Source organism: Perca fluviatilis, chromosome 9 (genome assembly GCF_010015445.1).
Source record: "Perca fluviatilis chromosome 9, GENO_Pfluv_1.0, whole genome shotgun sequence".
In the NCBI taxonomy this organism is placed as follows: Eukaryota; Metazoa; Chordata; class Actinopteri; order Perciformes; family Percidae; genus Perca; species Perca fluviatilis.
In genome coordinates, this window is record NC_053120.1 from 14,923,858 (window position 1) to 14,949,127 (window position 25,270).

Sequence of the window (25,270 nt, forward strand, 5' to 3'; positions counted from 1 at the left end):
TTTGTATACCAACCAGAGTATGGGGAAATAAAAATGCATTTTTGCGTCAGAGCATATACAAAAAGAGTGCTGGTTTATTTAATTTAAAAAAAAGTGTGCATCGGCTTACTGATTATGGCAAACCCTAGAGTAAAAATGCTAACCCTCTCTTACAGTATCACAACACTGTTCCTAAAAAGACCTTATAATAATAACTTTGTCGACATGAAATACATTAACACAAATAAATTCACTTTAATCAAGCACCACATTGTCAATGTACAGTTGCCAACAATTAAAAGTTGAAATTAAATTCACAGTTTAAAACATGATAAACAAAAATCACCATTACATTATATACACTTAAAATGACACTGCAGTCAAGACAGTTTTTGTGTCTAACAACACACGAGTCAGCCTAGAAAAACTAAGAAACTATTCTCGACAAGTGCAACTTATCCTGAAATCTGACTCTCAAGTACATTATTCTGTCAGTAAGAAGCTACAGCATTTCCAGTGGAAATATTCACTGAAAGATGAATCAAAACTGGCAGCAAGACTCAGCGTGTAGACATGTAATACATAAACAATTTGAAAGTCTTTTTCCAGCAATAAATCCAAACAGATGGAAGTTCATGAATTTCAAGGCTTGGTGATTTTCTATGTTTTTGTTATCAGCAAATACCATGAAAAGACCAAAACACTGAATTGATCATTTATTTTGAGCCAATCCCACATACAGTACACACGGTCTTGCTACAGTAAATCACTTGAGCACCAAATGTGCATTAATGCGCAGCTGAAAATAGTCCCCAACAAATGCAATATTAACTCCTGTTTGAGTAATGTTTGCTAAAAAGAATAGTGCCCCGCTGTTTAAGGAAACTACTGAGCATGTTTTTAAAGATTCATGTCTTCACTAGGAACCAATGAAAGACGGACTAACATGTTTGGTTTTGATAATTTCATGGAATTTGTTGACAATAAGAAAAATATAGAATAATGCTATCCTTATCCTTTCATGAGGAACAATCTGACTCATTCTGCTCGTTTCCAGATGAGGCTTTAAAACAATGTTTTATGTGTGTCCAAAATTCGGATCAAATGGTCCATCAATCCTTAACAAATATGGATCAGACGCATAGATGTGACAGATTCGATACGTTCTGAATTGAAATCTTTGCATTTAGATGGATGTACTGCTGACTAGTGTAGCCAGGTGCAAAACATTGCAGGAAGATGGATGAAGCACTGAGATATACAATAACACAAGAATGGTGTCACAAGATCTCATTCAGTCTTACAGCATGTGAAGAAAGACAGCTGTAGTTTCAAATGGAGGTACTGTGAGGCGAAGACCACGTTTACATGCAGGCTGCAGATATTAATTTAAGTTATACATCAGGTGTATTTCTAGCATCAGCTCCTTCATTACTACAATAACCACATTACTACCCTGCATGTAAACACAGTCCCTGCATCTTATATGAGTCTCTCCATAGGTGGCGGCTGGGTGATGCTCCACATCTCCACCCGTGACCCCTCCTTCTCCTGCCGGCTGGGACTGTAGGTGCCGTGGGTGGCGCGGCGATTAAGCGTCATCACCAGGCTGACGGAGGTGAGGATGAGAACCAGCAGCAGGACGACGGACACCAGACTGACGGACAGTAAGAGGTCAGAGGTCAAGCCCTCAGAGGTTAACTGGAGGGAAAAAGACAGAAACATTTCCTTTGGTCTAAAAAAAAAACGCTCATTCACATGATACATTGTTTATTTCTGTCTCTCTCAAACACTGTTCCTCTCACTCACACGCTCTCACACACACTTCTCCTCTCCTCACTGCTTTACACTACACCAGGCGCTCCACACGAGCTGCCAAAGTGCTGATGGATGTGTTTCCCAGCTCAGCAGGTGGGTTGCGACCACCAGGATCCTCGAGTTGCTGCGGACTGAAACCTCCCTCCGTCTGCCGCCTTTCTCGCAGTTTGGCAACGGCCAGCGCCAGCCCCAGCATCACCACTATCGCCAAGCCAACCAGACAAGGTGCCAGCACGGCAACCACCCGCGAGCTGTATGGAGCACGCTCCGTCTGTGGAGGATCACACACACACACACACACACGGGCAAGATGCTGCCTGGTGATCCCATTAGCATATACACCACCAGAAACACACTCACGCACCAAAAATAGCTCATACAGACACACACATGATTCTTTTCTTGCAGGAAGAAAAGCTGCTTTATATGAAGTGTTTTAATGACTTGTGAGACCTGCTAATATTCATTTTTAACTTACAGCCCTGTGGCCCTTTGATCATCGCACACCGCACAAACACATGAGCAGCTTCACGACCAGCCAGAAACACAACCTTGCATGCAAACGCACAGATTTCTGACCTTGCAAGTTAAACCCAGCGAATCAAGGCGAATCAAAGCTTCCAGTGCAGCCGGTGAATGATTGTTAACATTCATTAATAACCAGCAACAGAAAACGGAGCAGCAGATGCACTTACATCAGTTGTTCTGGTTGATGTGATAGTTGTGACACTCTGAGTGGCTGCTACAAGGTTACCAACAGCACAACAAGCTGTAAGTATCACTCCATTATACTTCAAATTTTGGCTGACACCATCTTCTTAACTAAAGCCTCTTACAGAACTTGTCAGGTTACACAAGACTATGAAAAAATCTCAGAAGTCAGCAAACTTTACACTGAGCAATCAACATGGAAACGTAATTCTTATAAGAATACAACCATCCATATCCTGAGGCAAAAAATAACTTATGCACTCATGCTCGACGCTGTAGACATTACACTTTCTTTCCCTTGCTACAGGTTCTTTGTTGACTCCTGGAAAGTGCTTACCTGTCACTGCAGCACAGTTGGCTGTCAGAGCGAGTGTGACACAAGCGAACCGGAGCAGCCTGAAGCCAGGATCCGCCATCAGTCACTGACTGCCACACACACAGACACGGAAACGTCTAACTAACCAGTCTCTAAGGTACAAGGCAGGGCCACCCTGAAGCCTCAGCAGAGCTGCTACACATACAGAGACGGCAGCAATGCTTCCCTGCTGTCAGCACTATCAACCTGCTCTGTGTGTGTGTGTGTGTGTGTGTGTGTGTGTGTGTGTGTGTGTGTGTGTTAAGCTGCCCTCATACGTTTCTGTAAAGCAGACCGAACTCCTGTGAATGCCACCAGCTCTCTGCTGAAACTGCACTTCAGTGCCAGATGCTCCTTTTTTTTTGCTGGTGAAGCACATTTCTCCCTCTCTGCTTCTCTCGCTCTCTCAAAGGATGGCCACATCAGTGCCGACACTGAACAACTGCTTCCCATTTCCTCCCCCTCTCTCCTCACCATTAGGGCTACCTGTGCTTTCAAAGGGAACACACACACACACACACACACACACACACACACACACACACACACACACATGCACATACATGCACACATAGACTTGAAGAATATGAGATGGAAGAGAGGAGACAGGTACAAGAGAGAAGTGCAACCATAGACTGTAAATAGTAACAGCCTATGAGTGCATATTGGCTACATGGTCAAAATGTGTGGACAGCTGAACATAACACCTATTTGCTTACACCGATTGTTTAACATCTCAACAAAACCATGGGCATAAATCTGCTGCTGTAACAGGCTCTAGTCTTCAGGGAGAAGGCTTTTCACGAGATTTTGGAACACGGCTGCAGGGAATTGTTCCCATTCACCCACAAGAGCGTTTGTGAGGTCGAGCACTTCTTTGTCAAAGGATAGGTTTGCCATTTTGCAAGTCTGTTTTAAAAACAGGAGTCAGGTGTCCATATGAACAATAACACTGTTTTTGGCTTGTTGTTCTCATTCCTCCTGTTTATACTGCCACTGCCTAATGTGCTTCCAGTGTAAGTGATGGGGGACAACATCTACAGCCCTGGGTTAATGCAAAAGTATTTTCAAAAGCTTTTCTGAATCTAATATGAGGCTTCAAACATCTGAGTTACACACATCAAGTGTAGGCTATATCTTCCAAAGTTATGGTCTTTTTCTCACTATCCTTCCACTGCGGCTCAAGAGTAAAACACAAAAAGTTAATTTTATATAAGCTTTTTTTATAATCTCACATAAACTTTGAACTAATTTTCTGACAAAACGAGGAATGTAGATTTTGTCCGCCACCACTTACACTAGCCCCTTTTCACACAGCATGTTTAAGACGGGATTGTTGTGCCATTATTGCGCTTCGCTGTGCTGTGTAAAAGGTACGGACACGGAATAGGGGGACAGACTTGGTATGCCGTTAGCCGGCAGTAACAGCCAAATCGAAATCTTGACATAATACGTCTCCATAACAGCAGGTGGCGCTAATCTGTATTGTCGCCCAAGAAATGAAAACCAGCAGCTGATTGGACGAACGCGTCACGTGGGTCTAGCTTCTCCCGAATTTCAAAGCCAGACTATAATGGTGGCTCGTTTGGAATACAATCTCGTATTTTACGAAAACGTGTTTCTGAAAACATTTTAAGCGAGAAATAGGCCATGCGGTTGCTGAATCTGTCTTCATTTCAGATCGACAAAGGTCAGTTTAAAAGATTTTCGTCAGATTTTGAAAGGCATTCGTCCCGCTCATCCCGCTTGTCATTTCCAGTAATGGGTCATTGAATCCGACTGCCCACTGGCCGATAATCGGGCTGGTGTGTCAGCGCCTTAATGTCACGTCGGTCACGCCTATTTTGCTTCCAGAATGCCGGCATGCTATCTGAAATCCCACACTGGGACTGCACTATGTCAGCATTGTTTGGTTAAGTGTAAAAAAGCAAAGCTGGCATAATAGCGGATCTTTACGGCTGTGTGTGTGTGTGTGTGTGTGTGTGTGTGTGTGTGTGTGTATGTGTGTGTATGAACCTAGGCTATTCTGGGATCTGCTCACACTTCATCTCGTTAAGAGAGATCAAGTGTTTGGTACCATGGTTGCCACCTGACTTGGGCCTCTGCTCCCACTGACATCCACACAATGATACACAGTTAGGAAATCAATGAAAGGTTTTGTAAAGCAGTTAACCTTCAACTGACGTTTGTCTAGGAGAAAATGGGAGGAAAGAATTTGGAAAGGAAAGCAAAATGTGTGGTGACTGAAAAGAGAAATAAGTTGACAGAGATGAAAAGAGGACAGAAGACAAACAATGGCTGATAAGATTGGTTTTTTTTTATTTGACAACAACAAAGACAGAGACAGAGACTGAATTTAAACTGAGACAGGACATGAGGACAGAGTATAATGAAGGACAAACAAGACAAACAAGAAGTTACTGTCATACATGGATCATCCAGCATGATGTCAGCACAGCAAGACTAAACTACACACAAAAACACAGTCCATGAGGAACAGACAATGATTTAGAGCGTTAGGAAATGTTGACCACAACAGCATGGTGAATGTTTATAGGTACCGTTCAGGCAGAGCCGCAGAGAATTTTAGGCTTAAAATATCTTTGCCTCACTCAGGAAGGTTTAGAGACAAAAACTTCTTCTTTGGGTACAAAACAACACGCAGCAGTCAGTCAGTCAGTCAGTCAGTCAGTCACCGCTGTGCTCTGAACGCACATCAAGAACAAAGTGAGACATCTTGTCGTCTTCTAGCCCCTCTAGGTTCCTTTGTAACTACAGCACTGTTTTTGATAGTTCACACATTCATCCATATGGAGCTCCCAAAATCCAGTTCAGACAAGACTGACAGGATATCTTCAATGAGAAACATTATAAATAACACATATTCTATAATGTTCTTCACTGCATCAAAAAGTGCTTTATTAAATGGAGACAATCCCTCCCTTTAGACCACATGAGCTATACTGCGCATTTGATTAATCAGTTAGTTGATCAATTGCCAACAAGTTTAATAATAGCTTGATCTTTTAAATAAATAAAAAAAATTCACTTTGTTTCAAAATTAGTGTTTTTTTACGTTTTGGACAATTGGTCGGTCAAAACAACTAGTTTGAATTTGTAACTTTGTGCCCTGAGAACATTTAATAGATTATGTGTTTAGTGAAATTATCAACAATATGAATTAATTGATAATGAAAATTATCTTTAATTGCAGCCCTAAACTGTATTTTGTCTGCGTTGGTTTTGCAAGAGATTATTACCTCCGCCACGGAGGTTATGGTTTCGGTTCAGTCAGCTTTGTCAAGATTACGGACAAACTAATAAACCGAATTGTGAAGCATGGGCCAAGGTAGAACCCATTACATTTTGGAGCGGATGTGAATCATGGAGTGGATACACAACTTATTTTTCCCTTTCAATACCATTGTGAGATAGGGCATGGCCTTGGCTGAGGTCTGCGTTCTCCGAGTGCCCTTGTAGTTGCATCTGTGATCTATAGCTACTTAAATAAGTACATTTAATTGAGTAATATACTCTAAATAACTATACTAAAAAAAGGTGCTTCTGATGATCAACATACTGTATCATTTTAAGGCACAGAAACAGCTCTGTGGTATCGTACGTCAAACTAGAGGAAACCCTAATGTGGGCAGTGTGCTGTTATAAATATCTGATCCCCTGTGCTTTGTAGGGAAACCATCGGTCATTCTCATCTTTAAAGATCAGCCAATCACCCATACACATGCACGTACACACGCACGCACGCATACACACACACACACACACACACACACACATTCATTCATTGCCTCCCCAGTCCACCTCAGGCTCATCGTCCAGCCTGAGGATGAGGTAGGACAGCAGCTGGAAGAGGTTCTGCCACAGCAGCAGGGCCACGTAAAAGTAAATGTCGCTTACGTCCGTCTGGCACGTTTCTCCAGCGTAGCTCATTTCACACACGCAGAAGAACTTGTTGATGAGGTTGCGGCAGTAGCCTCCGTTCAGACAGGGGTTGGACTTGCACTCGTCCACCTCCTGCTCACACCTACACAGACACACAATTACAGTTTAATCAGGGACACTGATGCCAAGGAAGTGACCACTTATAGCAAAATAGTTGTCCAGTAGGTTCTGAGGAGGAAAAGGCTCGGCTCTTAGAGAGAGATCACAAAGAATTTGAGCTCTGCTGGGAGAAATGTTATAAACATACATAAACATTAGATCTTAGTTATGTCAAAAAAGCAAACGACGTTGGCATGCAATAGAAGAGTAAGAATATGATTGGACATTACTTGTGAGCTGAAAGCCACACGGCCAGTGATTGTAAAGTATGAATGAAACAGTTTGATGCCAACTAGCCAATGCAAGTGTGACGGCAGTGTTCTGTCTGAACTTATACTATGCTCTGCAGATAAATCAGGGGACGACAGTATATTTTAGTTCTGGATCCATTTTATTTACTTACAGGTATCATTTAATAAAATAAACATCTTTTTTTTGTCCTACCGGTGTCCAGTGAAGCCAGGTGGACAGTCGCAGGACAGCTCTCGGTCAGTGCAGTTGCCTCCATTGAAGCAGGTGTAGTTTCTGTTGTCATCGCCGCACACAGAAACAGGCAGTTTAGGCCGTCTGGTAAGAGACAGTCAGACATGTAAGAGGGTAAAGACGTGCATTGTTTTTGTTTAATGTAAAGCTGTGGTATCTGAGGTATCGAGATGTTCAGCGGGTCATGTGCAGTCGAGTTTGACGTCTTTACGTCTGCCGGAAGCAGAAGTATCAGCCGGACAGGAGCTGCATTGTTCGGCTTCCTGCAGTTCCCCACAGGGGAGACAAAGAGGCTCAGGAGGGGACCAGGATAATACGATTAAAGACCTCTGGAAACTATTCACCAGCAGGAGGTCAAATCACAGTGTACAGGAATAAAAAAAGCCAAGCCTTTTTCTTTGGCCTATAACCTTCTGTTTGCCTGAAGCACAGCAGCTCTCTTCCAAAACTACTATTTATTTGTTGGCAACTTGAGATTCACCCCTCAATGGTTACAAAATACAGGCTTTTTTTGTGTGTTTGGAAAGTGTAAAGTTTTTGTAAGTGAAGCTTTAATTTAGATGCCAGGAATCATTTTTGAACTACAGTTCTCATTTTGAAACAGTGGGTATCTCATTTTAAGACAAACAATGTCACAGGGAGCGTTAATATTAGCTTTGCTTGGCATTTTGTTGCACACAGTTGAACAAAAAAACTGGAGACATCGTACATGACATTTGGGAGACAAATATCTAACAGGAAACAAATAGCGAACACCTGAGAAATAGAAAACTTACACATTTCTGACAACAAGGTACCACGGAATTTCTTCAATGCGTTCACTGGAGAGAAACAGAAAGAAAGACAGGGGAAGGGGGTAGAAAGAGACACAAACAAACAAAAAGAAGTCATTTTGATGAAAACTTTACAGCGTAGATGTTCCCGGTAAAGAGAAATGTGCAGCTTGTCTTAGCGAAACACTTGCAAAGGTTCTCCTTGTGCAAAAGAGGCAAAATGCAAGAGGCTGTGTGTTTACAGGATAAATGCTCGGAGGCGTTCCCCTGCTGGTTCTCCGAGGCAAGCGGTAGATGACAGAGGAAAGAAACTGGCGCTGAACCAGAGAGCCTTGTTTAGTGAGACACCACAGCAGACTGAGGCCTTTTCTGGCTGACACTAGAATAGAAATGCAGCATCTGAGGAGCTCACTGCAGGCGTGGTTGAAATGCTGAACAAAGGCAGTGATGTGGAGACATTTACATTGAAAGAATATGTGTTGCGGTGCGGCCCCTTGTTTGTGCAATTTGGAGCATTTATTTCTGTATTTTGTGTGGGTTAACTAACTAAGCTCTCAAAACTAATCATAGAAAAACTAAGTCAATTTTCGGAGCATGAAATATTTATTATGACATAGTTTTCTCTTCTGCTGTAAGGTCTATGTTTTCCACAACTCACCAGAAACTGACTACTAGGCTATTTTATTCAATATTGTCCTGCTTTTGCTGTTTATCCAGCAAACACCTGAACTTACTTGCAAAGGGGTCCAGTGAAGTTATCAGGGCAGAGGCAGGCGTACCTGTCCGGTCCATGCAGACAGGTGCCTCCATGGGCACACAGGTGGTTTTCACACATATCCACCTCCTCATCACAGTCCACACCCGCATAGCCAAACTCACAGGTGCAGTCGTAGGTCAGCCCGTTCACGCTGCAGTTGCCGTGAACGCAGGGGCTGGAAGCGCAGGTGTCAGTGAAGAAGCTGCAGCGTCTCCCGGCCCAGCCTGCGGCACAGCTGCAGTTGTAGTTGTTGAACAGGTCCTGGCACTCCCCTCCGTTCAGGCACGGGTTGGGCTCACACACGGGGGCCCCGCTGCAGCCAAGGAGCGGTGGTTGCAGTGATGTCTGGATGAACTGCTCCTCCTGCACACGTGGGAGGTTCACATCAGAGGAGCTGGAGTACGGCAGGGCAATGCCACCCAGCTCTACTGTGCTCAGGCATCCAGTCAGGGACCACCCAGCCTCCGGGGCAAGGCCCCCTACGAAGATGTCCACCCCCTGCCTGAGGAAGTTCAGGTTGCCTCCTTGGCTCCTGGAAGTGATGGCTTCCTCTATTTCCTCATCCAGCACCAAAGTCCACCGGGAGGTTTGCGCCCATGGCACTGCCATGAACAGGTGGATACTGTGCCACTCACCATCACTAACGCTCGTCCTGCTGCTGATACTGACCGTAGGCACACCCTGCTCTCCCTCCTCCTCCTCCTCTTCCTCCTCTTCTCTGTTGTCTCCAGTGGTACTCTGAAGCTCCATGAAGAGGAAACCACCCTGCACAGAGAGTGTGACTAAATCGGAGCCCTTCTCTGCGTGGAGTATAGCTGTGTTACGCTTTCGTGTGCGTAGGTTTAGGGAGAGGTTAGTTAGATTGCGGGATATGTGGCCGTTTCCCCGGTAGGACAACACAGTGCTGTCATTCAGGAAAGTTGCATTGGAATAGCCTAGGAGATTAGAGAAAATATCTGTTGTGTTTACATATTTACACACTCACTTCGTTGCACCATTAAAACTCCTTTGTCAGTTGGCTTCTTGTTTTTGATTATGTACTGGCTTTATGCATGAGAATACATTAAGCCCATTAGGCAAGAGCACAGATTTTTTTTACCTTCATTTACCTGTTTGATAACACTACTATCCTTTTAGGCAACTAGATATGGTCATCTGTCGGAAATGTTCCTAAGGAGCAGGTAAACATGGGGTGGCTTGCAGGACAGACAGGCAACACGGCAAATCATCACTAATCCCAGCAAAAAAAGGATAAGCTGACCTCAGCCCAATCCTGCTTTACAGAGCACACAGAGAATACTGTGTGGTGGATTAAGGCTAGTTTATGACCAAGCATGTTGTATCACTTGGTTACATAGTTACCAATTCCGCAAACAAGTTCAAATATTAGGTAACGTACATATAATGTAAGTCTAAGAGGTACACAACTCTGTGTCTGGGTTTAAGGGCTTTTATGTGACTAAGAAATTATGTCAAGAAGGCAACAAACCTCACTAATGACACGGGATAAAAGTGAGCTCATTGTTAGGTTGCTTTTAGGAGATTTTAACCTCGCTAATGCTGTTAAATATTAGCATGCCGTGACTGGTAGTGTAATAACAAATGGAAAAAAGATCCATCTTAATGGGATGAAAATGCAATTAAACCTTTAAATTTAACTTTCAGATTAAGTATTTCGATTAAGTATTGTCACATAATACTGCTGTTACTAATCTATGGAATGAACAACATTTTGAACCCTTATAGAAGGATATTTATTACCGTACATGTTATTACGTGATCTGACAGTTATTAAACAATCAGGTGCTAGACCATTTTATAAACACTGATTAAAGGTTTCTCATAACCAGAGCTGTTGACTTGGACTTGAGTCTGATTCAGATTTTGAAATGGTAAAATCTCAGAATCACTGAATAAGACAGCATCAAGCAGCCCTTGAATCGCAGGACACTCTTCATTATTTTTTTAGTCCTGTGCACTCACTGAAAAGACTTGGTCTATCTTGGTCTGGGGCTATGACATCTTTATCACTGGAGATGTTCAAATGCTCATTTTAATGCTATCTTTGGTCCGAACATGACGACTTGCAGCTTGACCTTCAATTTGCCTATAAAGATTTGTGACTAAACTTGTACTATATTGGTGTGACATGACTTAAGAAACAACCTGCATGTGTCTTAAAAGAAAACGACTTAAAACACCTCTGCTTGCAACTGTTGAAATCTTGAACATCACTTACATTCATATCCCTGGTTCAGCATCTTGCACTCTGAGTCTGTGGGGCAAGGTGATAGCTCGCACCACCTGACCTCTTCACAGCGCCGCCCTGCTGTCCTGGGAGGGCAGGTGCAGGTGAAGTCATCCCACATGGAGTAGCACATCCCACCATTTAGACAAGGGTTTGTCTGAGGATGAGACAGTGATACAGGGGCTTACTTTTGCCACTAAATATGAGATACAACTATACTGTATGTGAATGCTTTCATGGGCATGTGTGAGGTCTCATTTTAAGCAGAATTTTAAGTTTGAATCCATTTATGCACGCCCTAAACTACTTCATACTAAAGAACGACACGGTCAATAAAGGCTGAAAATAAAAGGTTAACCAATATCAATGAAAAGAAGCCAAAGCTTTATACTCACACTGCAGGTGTTGTCCCCAGTGCATCCAGCAGTCAGATTTTCCATGCGCTCCAGAGGAAAAGATCTCACTGAGGTGTCCAACCCAAAGAACTGCAGCCGCCTGTCGTTGATCCTCAGGTCCTGAATACAGCCTTTAAAATATCCACCAAACACTGAAGTCATCCAACTCTCCAACATACCTCCCACATACACAGTGTCTCCTGCTTGGACATTGACTGTCCTGACTTCCACATCGCCCTGTTTCTGAGCTGCTACATACAGCGCCATACGATCGTCCGCCACCTCTACACTCACAAAGTGGACTTCCCCGTCATCAATCGCACTCTCCGCTTTGAGGCTCTCAAAGTTTTGGAGCTGAACTGTGACCTTGCCATCCTCCAGCCACATGTGCAGGTACTGGCTGCTGCTGTTGGCTAACACCAGGAGGAGTCCATAGTGCCTCCGTGTGCGCAGGAAGAGGGAGATGGAGAGGTTGTGACCCAGATCATTGGTGACAATAAAAGTTGCGTAACTCTGAGAGTCCTCATTCCCAAAGCGTGTGGTCACATGTTCTGCAAAAAGGGGGAAACAAAGAGTAAGATATGGATGGGTTTCACTATCATAAAAACATCTTCAAATATTTTCAGCTGGGCCAGCATGCATGTTTAAAAGTGTTCTATAAGTTTAAGAATATCATGTATTTGCATTCCTTTTTTCTTTTAAGATTATTTTTTGGCCATTTTAGGCCTTAATTTATAGGACAGCTTAAGACACGAAAGGGAAGAGAGAGAGAGGGGGAATGACATGAAGCAAAGGGCCACAGGTTGGAGTCGAGCCCGCGGCCACTGCATCAAGGAGTAAACCTCTGTATTTGGGCGTGCACGCTACCAGGTGAGCTACCCAGGGGGGCGTATTTGCATTCCTTAGTAGTGAAACCACGAATGTAGAGAAATTTTGTACCAAAGACAAAAAGAGAGCTGGGGTGCATGTGACCTAATTTCAGTGTCTGCCAAGTACAAAAAGAGTTTACACTCTCTAATCTATGAGACTTTGAATACTATTTATTCCGTTTTTATTTTCAGCACAAGAGGGCAAAGTTATTTTTTTTTCCTTATCTGTGCTGAGCAAAAGAAAAAAATATTTACTTTTAAAAGAGCATTATGATTTGTGTTTTTGCAGAACTAACTAAGTGGAAGAAAAGACATTGAAGCAGTTTATGTTGAGCTCCCTAGAAGAACGAGCACAGAAAGAGGAAATTTGAGCAGCCACCAGCCCCCTTGTGCTGTATGTTCTGTGTCCACTGTCAGCACTTTCCACTGCTGGTTGGTCACTTTATAAGGCAGGCAGGACATTTAAAACACACAAAGCGAAAGAGAGAGGACTCACAGTGTATGACGGGCCATATAAAAACCTTATGAAAGCTCTAAGGTGTATGTGTGTGTGGATGTTTTCGAGCGTGTAGTTGTGCGCATGTGAGTAAATGTTTGTGCTCACTAGTAATCTGCTTTGAAAGACTCAAGAGGCTATAGATATCCTCTGTGAAAAAAACTGAACTATTTAATTTTTACAAGGGAACTTGAGTGACAAATTCAAACTTCAATTTTTTTCCTTCTACTTATTATTCTGTTTCTGATGTATCATGTATGTATGTTGACTACAGTATTCAACTGTCTACTGATTTTCTTGAATGCTCTGTGTATTTCCAAAATAGAATCCCTAATATCCTTTATCCAGTGCGTCAGATAAGAGGATCTCTGCCTCCGTCCTTTACTGTGACTTTTGATTGGCCTCATCCTCCCCCCCCTTATCTACTGTTACACATCAGCAACTGAGGATGTTATCTAATTACCCACTTAGAATGACCTGTTACTCTTTCCCCCTCAATTAATCAGGTTATCTTCAAGCTTTAATAAGACTCCCAGAGTCCCATACACTATATCTGCTTTTGGTGATTACATATCCCAAAGTTTTTCTTACGTGTGTGTGTGTGTGTGTGTGTGTGTGTGTGTGTGTGTGTGTGTGTGTGTGTGTGTGTGTGTGTGTGTGTGTGTGTGTGTGTGTGTGTGTGTGTGTGTGTGTGTGTGTCAGATTGTGGGGAATGGAAGTGAGCAGCAGCTCCAGAGGGAGTTAGAGGATGTCCTCATGGAACCAACTAGTAGATTTAGAAAACCCAAATCTTCTCCCAACTTCTGTTGAAGTCTATTATTTCACAGCTGTAAACATACCCTCCTCACAGTCCTGGCCCTCATAAGGCCTCGGACATCGGCACTGGTAGCTCTGCCACAGGTTGACACACTGTCCTCTGTTTTGGCAAGGCACGTCCAGACAGCGGTCCCTGTGGCTGCAGCCAGGGGACACATTAACAGCAGAGTCGCTCAGCCAATTCTCGGGGACGATGAGCTGCCAGTCCACAAACACATCCCGCATGCAGCCAATGAATGCTGGAAGTGGCGAGTCGTCACTGGGGTCATTTGAGTCTTGAGGAACTCCTCCAATGAAAGTGTTCTGAGGAGGCGACACCAGCCTGGCCATGGTGCTTTGGACTGGAGCCACCTTGTGGCACGACTGGTTCCCACAGCTTACAGCATCATCCAAGAGTGTCAGACTGAGCATCCAGCTTCCGAGCACAGCCTCTACAGAATGCCACTCTCCATCTGTGACATTGTGTGGAAGCTCAAGGACCTGGCTTGGGCTTTCTGCTTCAGCCCCAGCAGAGGCCTCCTTCCTCAGTGTGAGACGAAGCTGCCCTTCATCCAGCTCCAGGCTCAGCAGCATCCCCCTGCTGTTCCTCTGGAACAACAACGCTCTGGGCAGAGCAGTCTTGAAGCTGAGGGTGATGTTGCAGGACACCACGGCATCTACCAGGGGACTCTGCAGCAGAAGGTAGCCTCTGCGCTCAAAGGAGAAGGTGGTGGGGGTATTACAAAGTGGTCCAGTGTGCCCAGGTGAGCAGTAACAGGTGTATCCGTGATTCCCATCCAACAGGAAAGGAGAGCAGGAGCCTTGGTTCTGGCATTCATGGCCCTCACAGCCCAATAGTCTCACATCACAGTTTACACCGCCATAGAGGACGCCATCGTTACTCTGTTTAAGGCAGTGGCAAATGTAGCCTCCAACCTGACTCTCACACCTGCCCTCATTCTGACAGGGATTGGGGTCACACTGGTTTATCACCTCCTGGCAGAGGGAGCCTGTTAGCAGAAGAATACAATAAAGTCACATTAAGACACAAACTCTCTTAAACGTTGTTACTGCTGCCCCATTAAACAACTTAAAAACATGATTGCATATGTGGCCTGTTTTAAATTATTCTGCTCACTGAGGAGGGAAGTATTGTCATTATTTCTTGTTCAGTGATCTTCTAAGCAATGAATGTCCCTGCTGCGCGTTTACTACAAACAAGTCACATCCATACACACATAGTTTAGGCGACGCCTGCGAGCTACAGTAGTTCAGGCAGGCAACTCGAGCTGCACGGCTGTATACACGTGACACGCTTACACTCCATATCATTTACCACACACCAACCCCATCAATTTGGCAGTCTATTTAAGCTGCTTGTCAATGGCGCTGCTACCCTGCTCTCGTATTGCTGACTGTTCTGTAAGCCCCACCACCACTCCAGCATCCACCTGCAGGTGCCACCCAAGGGGAGCTACTTTATCATCACTCCCCAATATCTCATGTAAACCCAATCTGCGGGGAGTGATGAGGTCAGAGTCTGGCTGCCAAACACAATATTCTGCTGTTATAATAAACAGTTCAATCATGAGTTGTCTGACTGAACTAGGTTATTATGGGGAAAATTGTCATAATAATGGCAAGTGAGGAAATTACTGCAAATGTGTCCAGTTCTTTTCTCCCGTTTTCCTCCATATTTTATCAACACCTGTTCTTATGTGTATCATGGTTCCTGTTTTTTTCTAATTTCTAACACATGCCAAGTCAAGTTAGCCCCACCTGAATCCAAACTGACAGGTATTAACCCCAGTTCTCTATGCTGGTGGTGTGTTTTTCTCTCTACACCACCCAGATACCAGGATGCCCAACAATTACTTGTACATGAATTATCCTCCACTGTCTGTCTGCTTGTTTGTATCCAGAAATCTTTGTAAGTATTGTTATGCTGTAGAGGCTATCAGCATTTTAAAATTGTACTGTAGACAAATTTCGAAATACATTTAAAAGCTAATACGATTGCAATGAGTAGGCACATATGGAGCAACAACTATAAGTTATACAGTACAACACAGCACACTGTAGTAAAATACTGTAACAACAGGTCTATTTGTTTTATATTGGTAGAAGAAAATGCAAATTAATGAAATACCTATTAATGAATAATTAATTAATATTATACAAAAACATCGATGTTACCTGTTCCAAGCAACAAAATACCCCAAATCCATGGTGCAGGTGTCCACATCATGCCGTCGCTTTTTCCCCCAGGATAGCCCCAAACGTGTCTAACTGCACCATATTAGTTTGTGTGTACATGCCATCCCAGTGGAGGTCTGTTCCTTGTCTACTTCTCTACAACAACATAGGTCTGAGTGGCTCCAGTCAGGAGACCGGCAAAGCCAGATCCTGGGGATTAAACTAATGCTATTTGGCCACTTTACTGGGTCAGTGCCACGGTGACTGGCAGCAGGTCAATTTTTAGAACAGATCTCTCAGCATGCAACAGCTCACAGTCTTACCTACAAGTCTTGTGTAAGCAGGAAAACTAGCATTTTCTGCTTTTGCAATTAAAAAGTAAAATTTGATGTAGCATCCCTGCAACAATGCAAAGATTGTCTTGACATCAATGCACCAACAATTTAATGTGAATATACAAATGTTATTAAATTGATTATCATCAATTATATGGCCTGCACATCAATTAAATCAGAAAATGCCAAACCTGACATACACACTGGTGTGCTGGAATGCCCTGCTGGCAGAAAGTGATAACCAGTAGTTTGCTTTGACTGATCAGGGCCACGTTCAGCCCCGACAAAACATTGCAACACGTTTTTTTTAAACTGAAACGGGTGCGTTGAACACCCTGCTGTGTACGCAAGCGCTCTGTTTTTACTACCACGGTTTACAGACACGTCCCTGCTGATTGGGTATCATTGGGTATCACCTGTGACACAGCCAATAAACAAGAGAAAACATAATCTCAAAGCCGCTGCACGCCGCTTCAAGGCGTTCCGAGGAAACATGTTATTCAACCAGGAAACCGTAGCAAAATGGTGCACACCGTTTAGAGATTGAACGTGCCCAAGCCTCATTATTTGCCTCACCTGCTAACTACACAGTTGTAACACAACTTCAGTCTTAAAATGTCAACGCAAAGTCACTCCAGTCAGTCAGTTCTGCCTCATTAAGAGATTAATTTAGTTATTGAGTAGGTTAGTTCAGTTCCCTATGTCTGTGGCCAGTTTAGTTTGTTTTGTCTGTCCATTCTAGCAGTATGTAGCATTTCTTGTTTTTGTGCAGACTTAAGAAAAGAATTTTAGAATATTTTTCTGAAGTAATATATTACACCTGTAGTGGGTTCTCTGCACTTGGATCCAGTTAAGCAACATTACACAGTTTATTCAAAGTTATTTTGTTATTATTTTTGGAAGTAGCAAAACTGGTAATAAAATGTGAATGATTCTGGTTTACCTGTAGGTTGTTTCTGGAAACGTTAAAGATGTACTGTAAATGTAAAATTTTGATGCATTGAGCACAAAAACAAATCTATACCCCCACAGTGGCTGCCATTTGAGATCTTCCCCAAGTACAATTCAAACTATGGATATGACAAGACACCATTAGGGAAATGGTGATTTGGGTGAACTCAGTGAACCTTTACTTCTTCAAAAGATAAGAGAGAAAAGACTGTTTTATATGTTTTGAGTAATAGCAAAACATTCCCATTTAAATTTACCCTGATGTTGAGCCAATCAGAAACTGCTCATTCCTGTGATCAGACATCTCACTGTACACACTGTTTTGTTTTGTTTTAAATTTTTAAAGTCTCTACATACTACAGCATTACTGGAAACCACCTACTACTGTCTAACCGTCATTGGAGACCTATGTAAGACATAATGAGTTAAATTTGTTTAATCAGAATAAATGACCTGTAGTTCCTAGAGGACAGCTGCAGATGTAGCCTGCAGCATGCTGCTGGTCATAGTGTTCAGGCAGCAGAGGCTCGCTGCCATACAGAGCCTGCCACGACCTCTCAATGCAGCGGCCTCCATGCATGCAGGGGTTGCTGCCACACTCATCGATGTCGATATCACACTGGCGCCCCTCAAACCCTGGAATGAGGAAGTCAGACAGAGTGTTTCTGATGGGAATAATATGTTTTGATTGACAGCACATGTGACATCCCATTTAAATTAAGTAATAAAGTCAGAATTCTTTAAAGACATTCTTCTCAACGCTTTAAAACCTGTAACTCAGAAATAAATTTAATAATAATAAAATTATTTTCCCTTGTTAACTGAGCGAGAAAGTGCTTCAAGTACCTGGCCAGCATTCGCAGCTGTAGTTACCCTGGTTGTCCTTGCAGATGGCGCTGTTGAAGCATGGTTCAGAGAGGCACGGTGGTAGTGGTGTCTCACAGAGTCTGCCAGTGAAGGCTGTGTGAGAGCAGTCACAGCTGTAGCTGAGACAATCAAGGATTCAGAAAACACATGAATGAGATTATTTACAGTATTTCCTCCAGTCTGTGTTTACAGGTGTGACATTTAAATATAAAAGGAATTTGTGCTAAACAAAACAATTTTTCTTTTCTAAACTTGGCAAGAGCTACAATTTTTTATTTTCAGCAACTGGAGCTGGGCCACTTACTTATTCACCCCGTCTATACACAGAGCCCCGTTTTGGCATGGGTGCTCTTGGCACTCGTCAAAGTCGATTTCGCATCGGTGTCCTTGGAAACCGGGCAGGCAGGTGCAAGTGAAGCTACCGGCGTAGTTATGGCAACCGCCGCCATTGAGACATGGCTGTGATTGACACTCATCAATCTGGACCTCACAAGTGGCCCCTGTGAACATCAAAGCAGGACAGATGTCAAAGGGCGAGTGAGCCTGCTACATAGACTGAGGGCAGGGGGCAAAAATGAACAAAGCTTTCATGTGTCCTGGCTGTGATCATGTGTGGATTGCTCTTTTATCTCACGGCAAGGCTTCTGCAGCTGTTTGCAATTCTAAAAACAGTACATTGTATATAATATATCTGTAAATCTGTCCCTGCACTAAAAGAAATCGTATTGTCTTCATGCAATGTCGGAGAAAGATGAGAATGGAAGCTTAATGAGTTTAAATACAACTAACAATACATGGTTTTAGACTGCCTAAATGCAGTAAACCATCTGAACATTGAAATAGGTGACACTTGAGTCACTGAATTTGTTTTGCCTATGCTATGTCATAATGCTATCCGGCTCCTTTCAGCAGATTGATCCATTGGGGTTTTGCTATTTCATCTATTCTTTATTAAAATGAGTTAAAAAAAAGAAGAAGATTTGAAACATAAAAGAAGATAAAATAAAAATAAGATCAAGACATGATGCAGGGCAAAAATTGTGAATAAAGGTGTGAGATTATATCCCAATAAGATATTGAATAAATCACCACATCAGATGTAGTGGGTTTAGGTTTTCAAATATTATAATATTATTATTATTATATTATCATATTAAACTCCCACTTGGCCAGACTCATATGAAAGCAAGAGTCTACAGCCATGCTAGCAGCTCTGTCACAACATGGATGACCTATGTTGACCCCATTCAACATTTCACACATTTTCTTTTAAATTAATCCAAACGATGTGGTCTCACTCTTAAGATGCTCTTGGGATACCCAGCGCCGTTCTTTCCACTCACCTGTGAACCCAGGAGAACACAGACAGGAGAAGCTGCCCACTCTGTCCACACAAGTGGCCCCGTTGCTGCAGGGCTGTGAAACACACTCATTCACGTCAATCTGACAGTGAGCGCCCTGAAACCCCGGCACACAGAAGCATGAGTAGCCGTCCCCGCGGCTTCTACATAGTGCCTTGTTTTGGCACGGGTTTGGAGCGCACTGGTCCTCTGGTGGAGGCTGCAGGTCAGAAGATGCACCTATGAACAGATCACATTTCAAAAATATTAATATCATAGAACATCACTTAGGCTGTACAGATTAACAAAACCAGTATTTAAAAGTAATAATAATTTGCAATATTTGATTTTATTTTATTTTATTTAATTGTAAGAGAGTGCCCTACACATGACAAAAGGACATCAAATACAATTGAGGATAAAAACACAATAAAGTCCAAGACTTATTTCCATTGTGGCACTCAACACACATCAGGACAAGACAAGATACTCAATGACATAACATAAAAACATTATTCTTAAATATAAATTGTAACTTGCCCTTTAATCTATTCCGCAACCCTCTCTAGTAACCAGACCTTGATGCTCTTTTTAAAAGAGTTCAGGCTGGAAATGACTTTAATATGACGATCTAACTTGTTCCACTGAACTGCCCCCATATAGGCAAATGTTCCTTTCCCTAACACTGTAATATGCTACTTCTCATATTAATTATTTTAGTCTTGGAGCAAAACAATGGGTTGTTACAACTAAAAATGCGTTGGTGACTTATGATAAAACATACTCTACTTTTTAACATCTGTTTTTATCTACATTACTATAAAAATGACCTTATTAAGTAACATTAGATTAGGAAAGTAGCTCCCTATCAGCATGTCAAACTCTTCAAGAAGCTATGTGACACAAAGAATACAGTCCAAACAATCCCTTTCAATGACTCAATTGTTCCTCTGTACTACGTAACAATTGTTTGCATCGATGTACATCGATGGAGCAGACATGCTCTTGATCGCTATTTTAGTTTGATCATGTCTGGCATGAAGCTCTTAGAATTTATGTTTAGATTTGATTAAAACAATCTAGCAGCTGTCAGTACAAGCACTTTAAATTGAAGGGCCACTCAAGGCTTCATGGCTGACTGCCATGGTGACCAATTCCACTGTTTGGCTTTAGCGTTCAATCTGTTTCCATGGTGACAGCATCCGACCGAAGGCGTTGCCCCAAAGATTTTAGGCATTTACTCCTTTATGCTGTGTTTTAATCAGCAAGACATTAATGCCACGCTGCCAGAGCTCTGGGTTTAGGTCTCATTTCAGTGAGTTAGAGCATTAGAGCAGAGATCTTCAACAGGGGGTCCGGGGCCCCTAGGGGGTCCTCCGAGTTACTGCAGGGGGGCCACCAAATTGGCCTAACATGAATCTAACATATTATTAGCAAATGTAAATATGCCTATTTGTGAAATCTTTTTAAATTGATAATAGGCTTACTGGCCCATAGGTAAGGTAGCCAACAATTATTATTTTAATAGCTTAGTATTATATGCAGAAATGCATTATTGTAGGCCCAGGTTAATTTTTTACAATTATGTATTAGGGGGTCCCTCTTTCAGTTAAGTGCTTGGCTTAAAAAATGTTGAAGACCCCTGCTTTACGCTTTTATTGTAGGCCCAGTTTGATATGCAACTTAATATTATACAATATATGAAGTAGGGGACCCCTACTCCATCTCTCTCTCTCAGATAAGGGGTCCTTGGCTTGAAAACTGTTGAAGACCCCCGAATTAGAGGATCAGCTCTTGATCCTCCCCAGAAACATCAATGAAAAGCAATAATTCTTACACTGTGTATGACTTAATCAGTGTGTCTATATGTAAATATATGCGTCTATATTAATTGCTTTGTATTGCCAATGGGTGAACTTACTGGGTGACACCTTCCCCGACTTCATGGAGACAATAGTTCAAATAATATGTAGGAACATTACTGATAGTAACGTTATTCTAAATATGATTGTAATTTATTTATTTGCAGTGTGAGCATGCCTGCGAGCAACAGGATGCTGACTGCAGTTCACTTAATGACAACAGACATGTATTTAAATGAACGTCTTCGAGATTACAGCTTTCATTTACTATTTTTCGTAATTCAACTTTAAACTTTTTCATGATCATGGATTTTATCACACATTTAAAAAACAATAAATATTCTTGCAATCCAAGGACTCTCATCTCATCATAGACATCTTTCATATGCAAATAGCAGACTCCACCACTTTTATGACTTCCCTCATAAAAGTAGACATTTGTTAATTAGGCTAGCTTTATAAATTAACTGATGGTGTTGATTTCTAGGAAATAGGCTATTCCAAACCTCAACATGTCTAGAACTATTAAAATGGTATGTTTGGGGAAGTTATGGGAGCACCAACTCAGGCAATGGAATGTGCAGTAGTTGTAGGATACTATTTTCTATAATCTTGACAGCTAATTTCCCAAATCTCAAAACAACTGCATTTTAAGGTATGTTTTGGCAAATGTCTTTAACTTCTTAAACCCCTTAAACATCAATTATATAGAAAATATAATAATAATTCTGCATTTGGATGTTCCAAATTACTTCAAACTCATGTAATTTTTCATGGGTGCTGGTCAAGCAAGATTTAATAGGTTAAACAGTTTCACTGTGACCTGAAAACCAAAAACAGTTTGAGAACCTCGATCCTATGATGATGCATTGCTTATTTTCTCACTCTTCCTAACTCTCAAATCATATATCATGTCTAACTTGAGATTTCCCCCCTTTCACGTGTACACATGCAAGAAAACATCAAAGACAAATAGCTACTGTGAGGCATCTCAAAATTGTCATACTTCGGGCAGAACAAATGGGACCAGATCAGAGGCAACGATCCTCGTAATCCATGGTATGTGCATGAGGGGCCACAGAGGCATGATGCCACAAAAAGAGGCTTCAAATCAGCTGAACAAGTGGTGCCTCTATTAGATTATAATCACACTGTGCCACATTTCTTAAAGCCTTGAAAGTGTGTATTGCATGATTGGTTCAACATCATTATGAAGCTGGGGGCCAAAAATGTAGCTACAGTGATATACAGAGATATTCCAAATATATTATATGATAATCACGCAGAGTAATCATGCCTCAAGAGCACAATCAGGCTGAGTGCAGACTAAAAAGATGTAGAAGAGTGCAATCTTCTGTCATTGGTGGAGGTCAATCAATTTTACAGACAGTTGGCAGGGTTCTCTACGAGCAGCTTATACATGTCTAGACTTTGACTTGGAGGTATGGGCCAAGTGTCCTGGGGGTGTGATGGAGATCATAGTGATGCTCGGACCATATGCCTATATTAGCTCTCATTACAATAAGGATCAGCCAGTAAATTCAGACCAGATTAGAGGCATGTTGCAGAAGTGTATACAGTGCAGGCCAAAAGTTTGGACACACCTTCTCATTCAATGTGTTTCTTTATTTTCATGACTATTTACATTGTAGATTCTCACTGAAGGCATCAAAACTATGAATGAACACATATGGAATTATGTACTTAACCAAAAAGTATGAAATAACTGAAAACATGTCTTATATTTTAGATTCTTCAACTTTTTTTGATAGCGCTGCAAACCCTTGGTGTTCTCTCAATGAGCTTCATGAGGTAGTCACCTGAAATGGTTTTCACTTCACAGGTGTGCCTTGTCAGGGTTAATTAGTGGCATTTTTTCCCTTATTAATAAAAAAGCAAAGGGTGGCTACTTTGAAGAATCTAAAATATAAGAAATGTTTTCAGTTATTTCACACTTTTTTGCTAAGTACATAATTCCATGTGTTCATTCATAGTTTTTATGCCTTCAGTGAGAATCTACAATGTAAATAGTCATAAAAATAAAAAGGAAACACATTGAATGAGAAGGTGTGTCCAAACTTTTGGCCTGTACTGTATATATGTTATGTCTACAAAACACAGACTCTTATAACCATGGAGAAAGAAATTACCAATGACTAACCATGCATTTTTTAGGAAACCATGACAGGTGGTGTGTGTTTGCTCTTTACTGAATCCACTGGTCTTTCAGTATTCCCCTGAGGCAGAGTTCAGAGGATTCAGAGCCAGGCCTGTTGTCTATATTTGAGACGTTTGTGACACAGCTCCAGCCAACCTCACATCCCCTCCCACAGCATGTAAGCTTTTTCATATGCAAATTGCTTCTAAGGGTCTTTTGTGTGGTCCTATCTGGATGCCCTGAAATAGCACATGTGGGTCACCTGACAGATGCATGTTGCTGGTGTATCTGTCTGTTTGTTTCAGTGGTGATAAGAAGACATGTTATTGTTGGGTGTCTTGTAGAGCCACAGAGACATAAAGTGCCTCCCCCTTGTCCCATCACTTAACTGCACACTCCCAATCCTCACACCCCCTCCTCGGTCACTACGCTGCCCCCCATTGTTAGATTTCTTTTTGTCCTTAGAAAATGTGTAGAGATCACCATGATGTCAACTCTCACAGTCGTAATTGATATTCCAAGCATGGACTGGTTAAAATGCAAGCCAATTACTCAAATTCAACAAGAAAACACAGAAGCTGGTATTAATGTGTACACTGTTCTAATATTAAGGTTTTATGAAACGTTTGAAAAACTAACATGTTTTGAAATAGTACTGTAGGCTACTTCAAAACATGTTCAGGCAGGTGTTCAAATGCAAAACAAACCTCTATGAAACTACTTCTACAAACAGGCTACTAATTAGTGAACTAGGGGAATGCATGATGATTGCAGCAAGCCTACAGCATCACATCAAAGTATGGTAAACAATAACTGAAAACGGAAACTCAACCCGTGAGAAGAAGTCACTTACCATCTATCACAAACAGTGATGAGATGAGAATTGTGCATGCAAGTAATTCAAAATGATTATAGCGAATTAAATCCATAATCGTGACAGGAAATCATCCTGATCGTTGTGTTGAAGTCTTGTCATACACGGATCGCTCTGCTCCTGCATGCCTGCTGCGACTCATCTGTTGTCAACTCCAGATCCACTTGATGTACACTTCTCTTCTTGATGGAGCACCCTCGAGAGCCTCCATCACGCATGAAATAATAAAAAGACCACAGAGTGGCGTTCAAAAGGCTACACACACCCTCCCGTGCAGAGCCGGGCAGTGACGGATACATGGGAGGGACAGCAATCTCACTGCATGGACAGAAGGATAACTGAAGGAATAACATTTAGCCTAAATATCACAGAAATGGGTTTAGATACTTAAGAGTATCCAAATACTATAATTTACATATTTGACTAAGTAGCCTTGTGCATTTGGCAAAACTAAAACAAAACAAAAAACAAACAAATTAAACATCTTTTAAAATCCCAATATTAGGCCTAATATAGCCTATTGATATCAAAAATCAATTATTGATCCATTTTTGAGAATTAGCCTAAAATAGAAATAGGAGTGAGTGAATCAAAGAATAAGTTGTTTTCAGAATCATTGATTACAATTTAATTATTGATTTGATTTAAAGAATAAAGCCATATAATTCTTAAAAAAAAAAAGATCAAAATGTATTTTGACGGTTGATATCAAGCATTTTAATGGCGGATTTATTTTAGATATAAAAAAACGTAATTGTTGATATATTACTTATTTTAATGATTAAATGCTAAAACGCCTCGAATAGGATTTTGTCTTGTCTATGATCTCATAGGACTCCACTAAATGTAGGTAACATATGTATAAAATATATATATATTTTTTTTCTGTATGTCTATTTTGTGCTCCATTTATGAACTGATTACAAAGAGGTGATATGTGTAGCCT

General features: G+C 41.8%; 1 protein-coding gene across 1 annotated transcript; it reads right to left on the bottom strand.

Moving 5' to 3' along the window:
- Positions 1–210: 210 nt before the first annotated feature.
- crb1 (crumbs cell polarity complex component 1) lies at positions 211–24,542 on the bottom strand. The gene is given in 14 exon segments (XM_039811531.1): positions 211–1,680; positions 6,782–6,908; positions 7,370–7,492; positions 8,185–8,229; positions 8,916–9,873; positions 11,178–11,343; positions 11,582–12,132; positions 13,786–14,751; positions 17,677–17,859; positions 18,070–18,209; positions 18,395–18,590; positions 19,434–19,670; positions 24,304–24,452; positions 24,454–24,542. Coding segments are annotated over 14 exon segments (4,149 nt in total). The 3' UTR covers positions 211–1,461.
- Between the last annotated feature and the right edge of the window lie 728 nt (positions 24,543–25,270).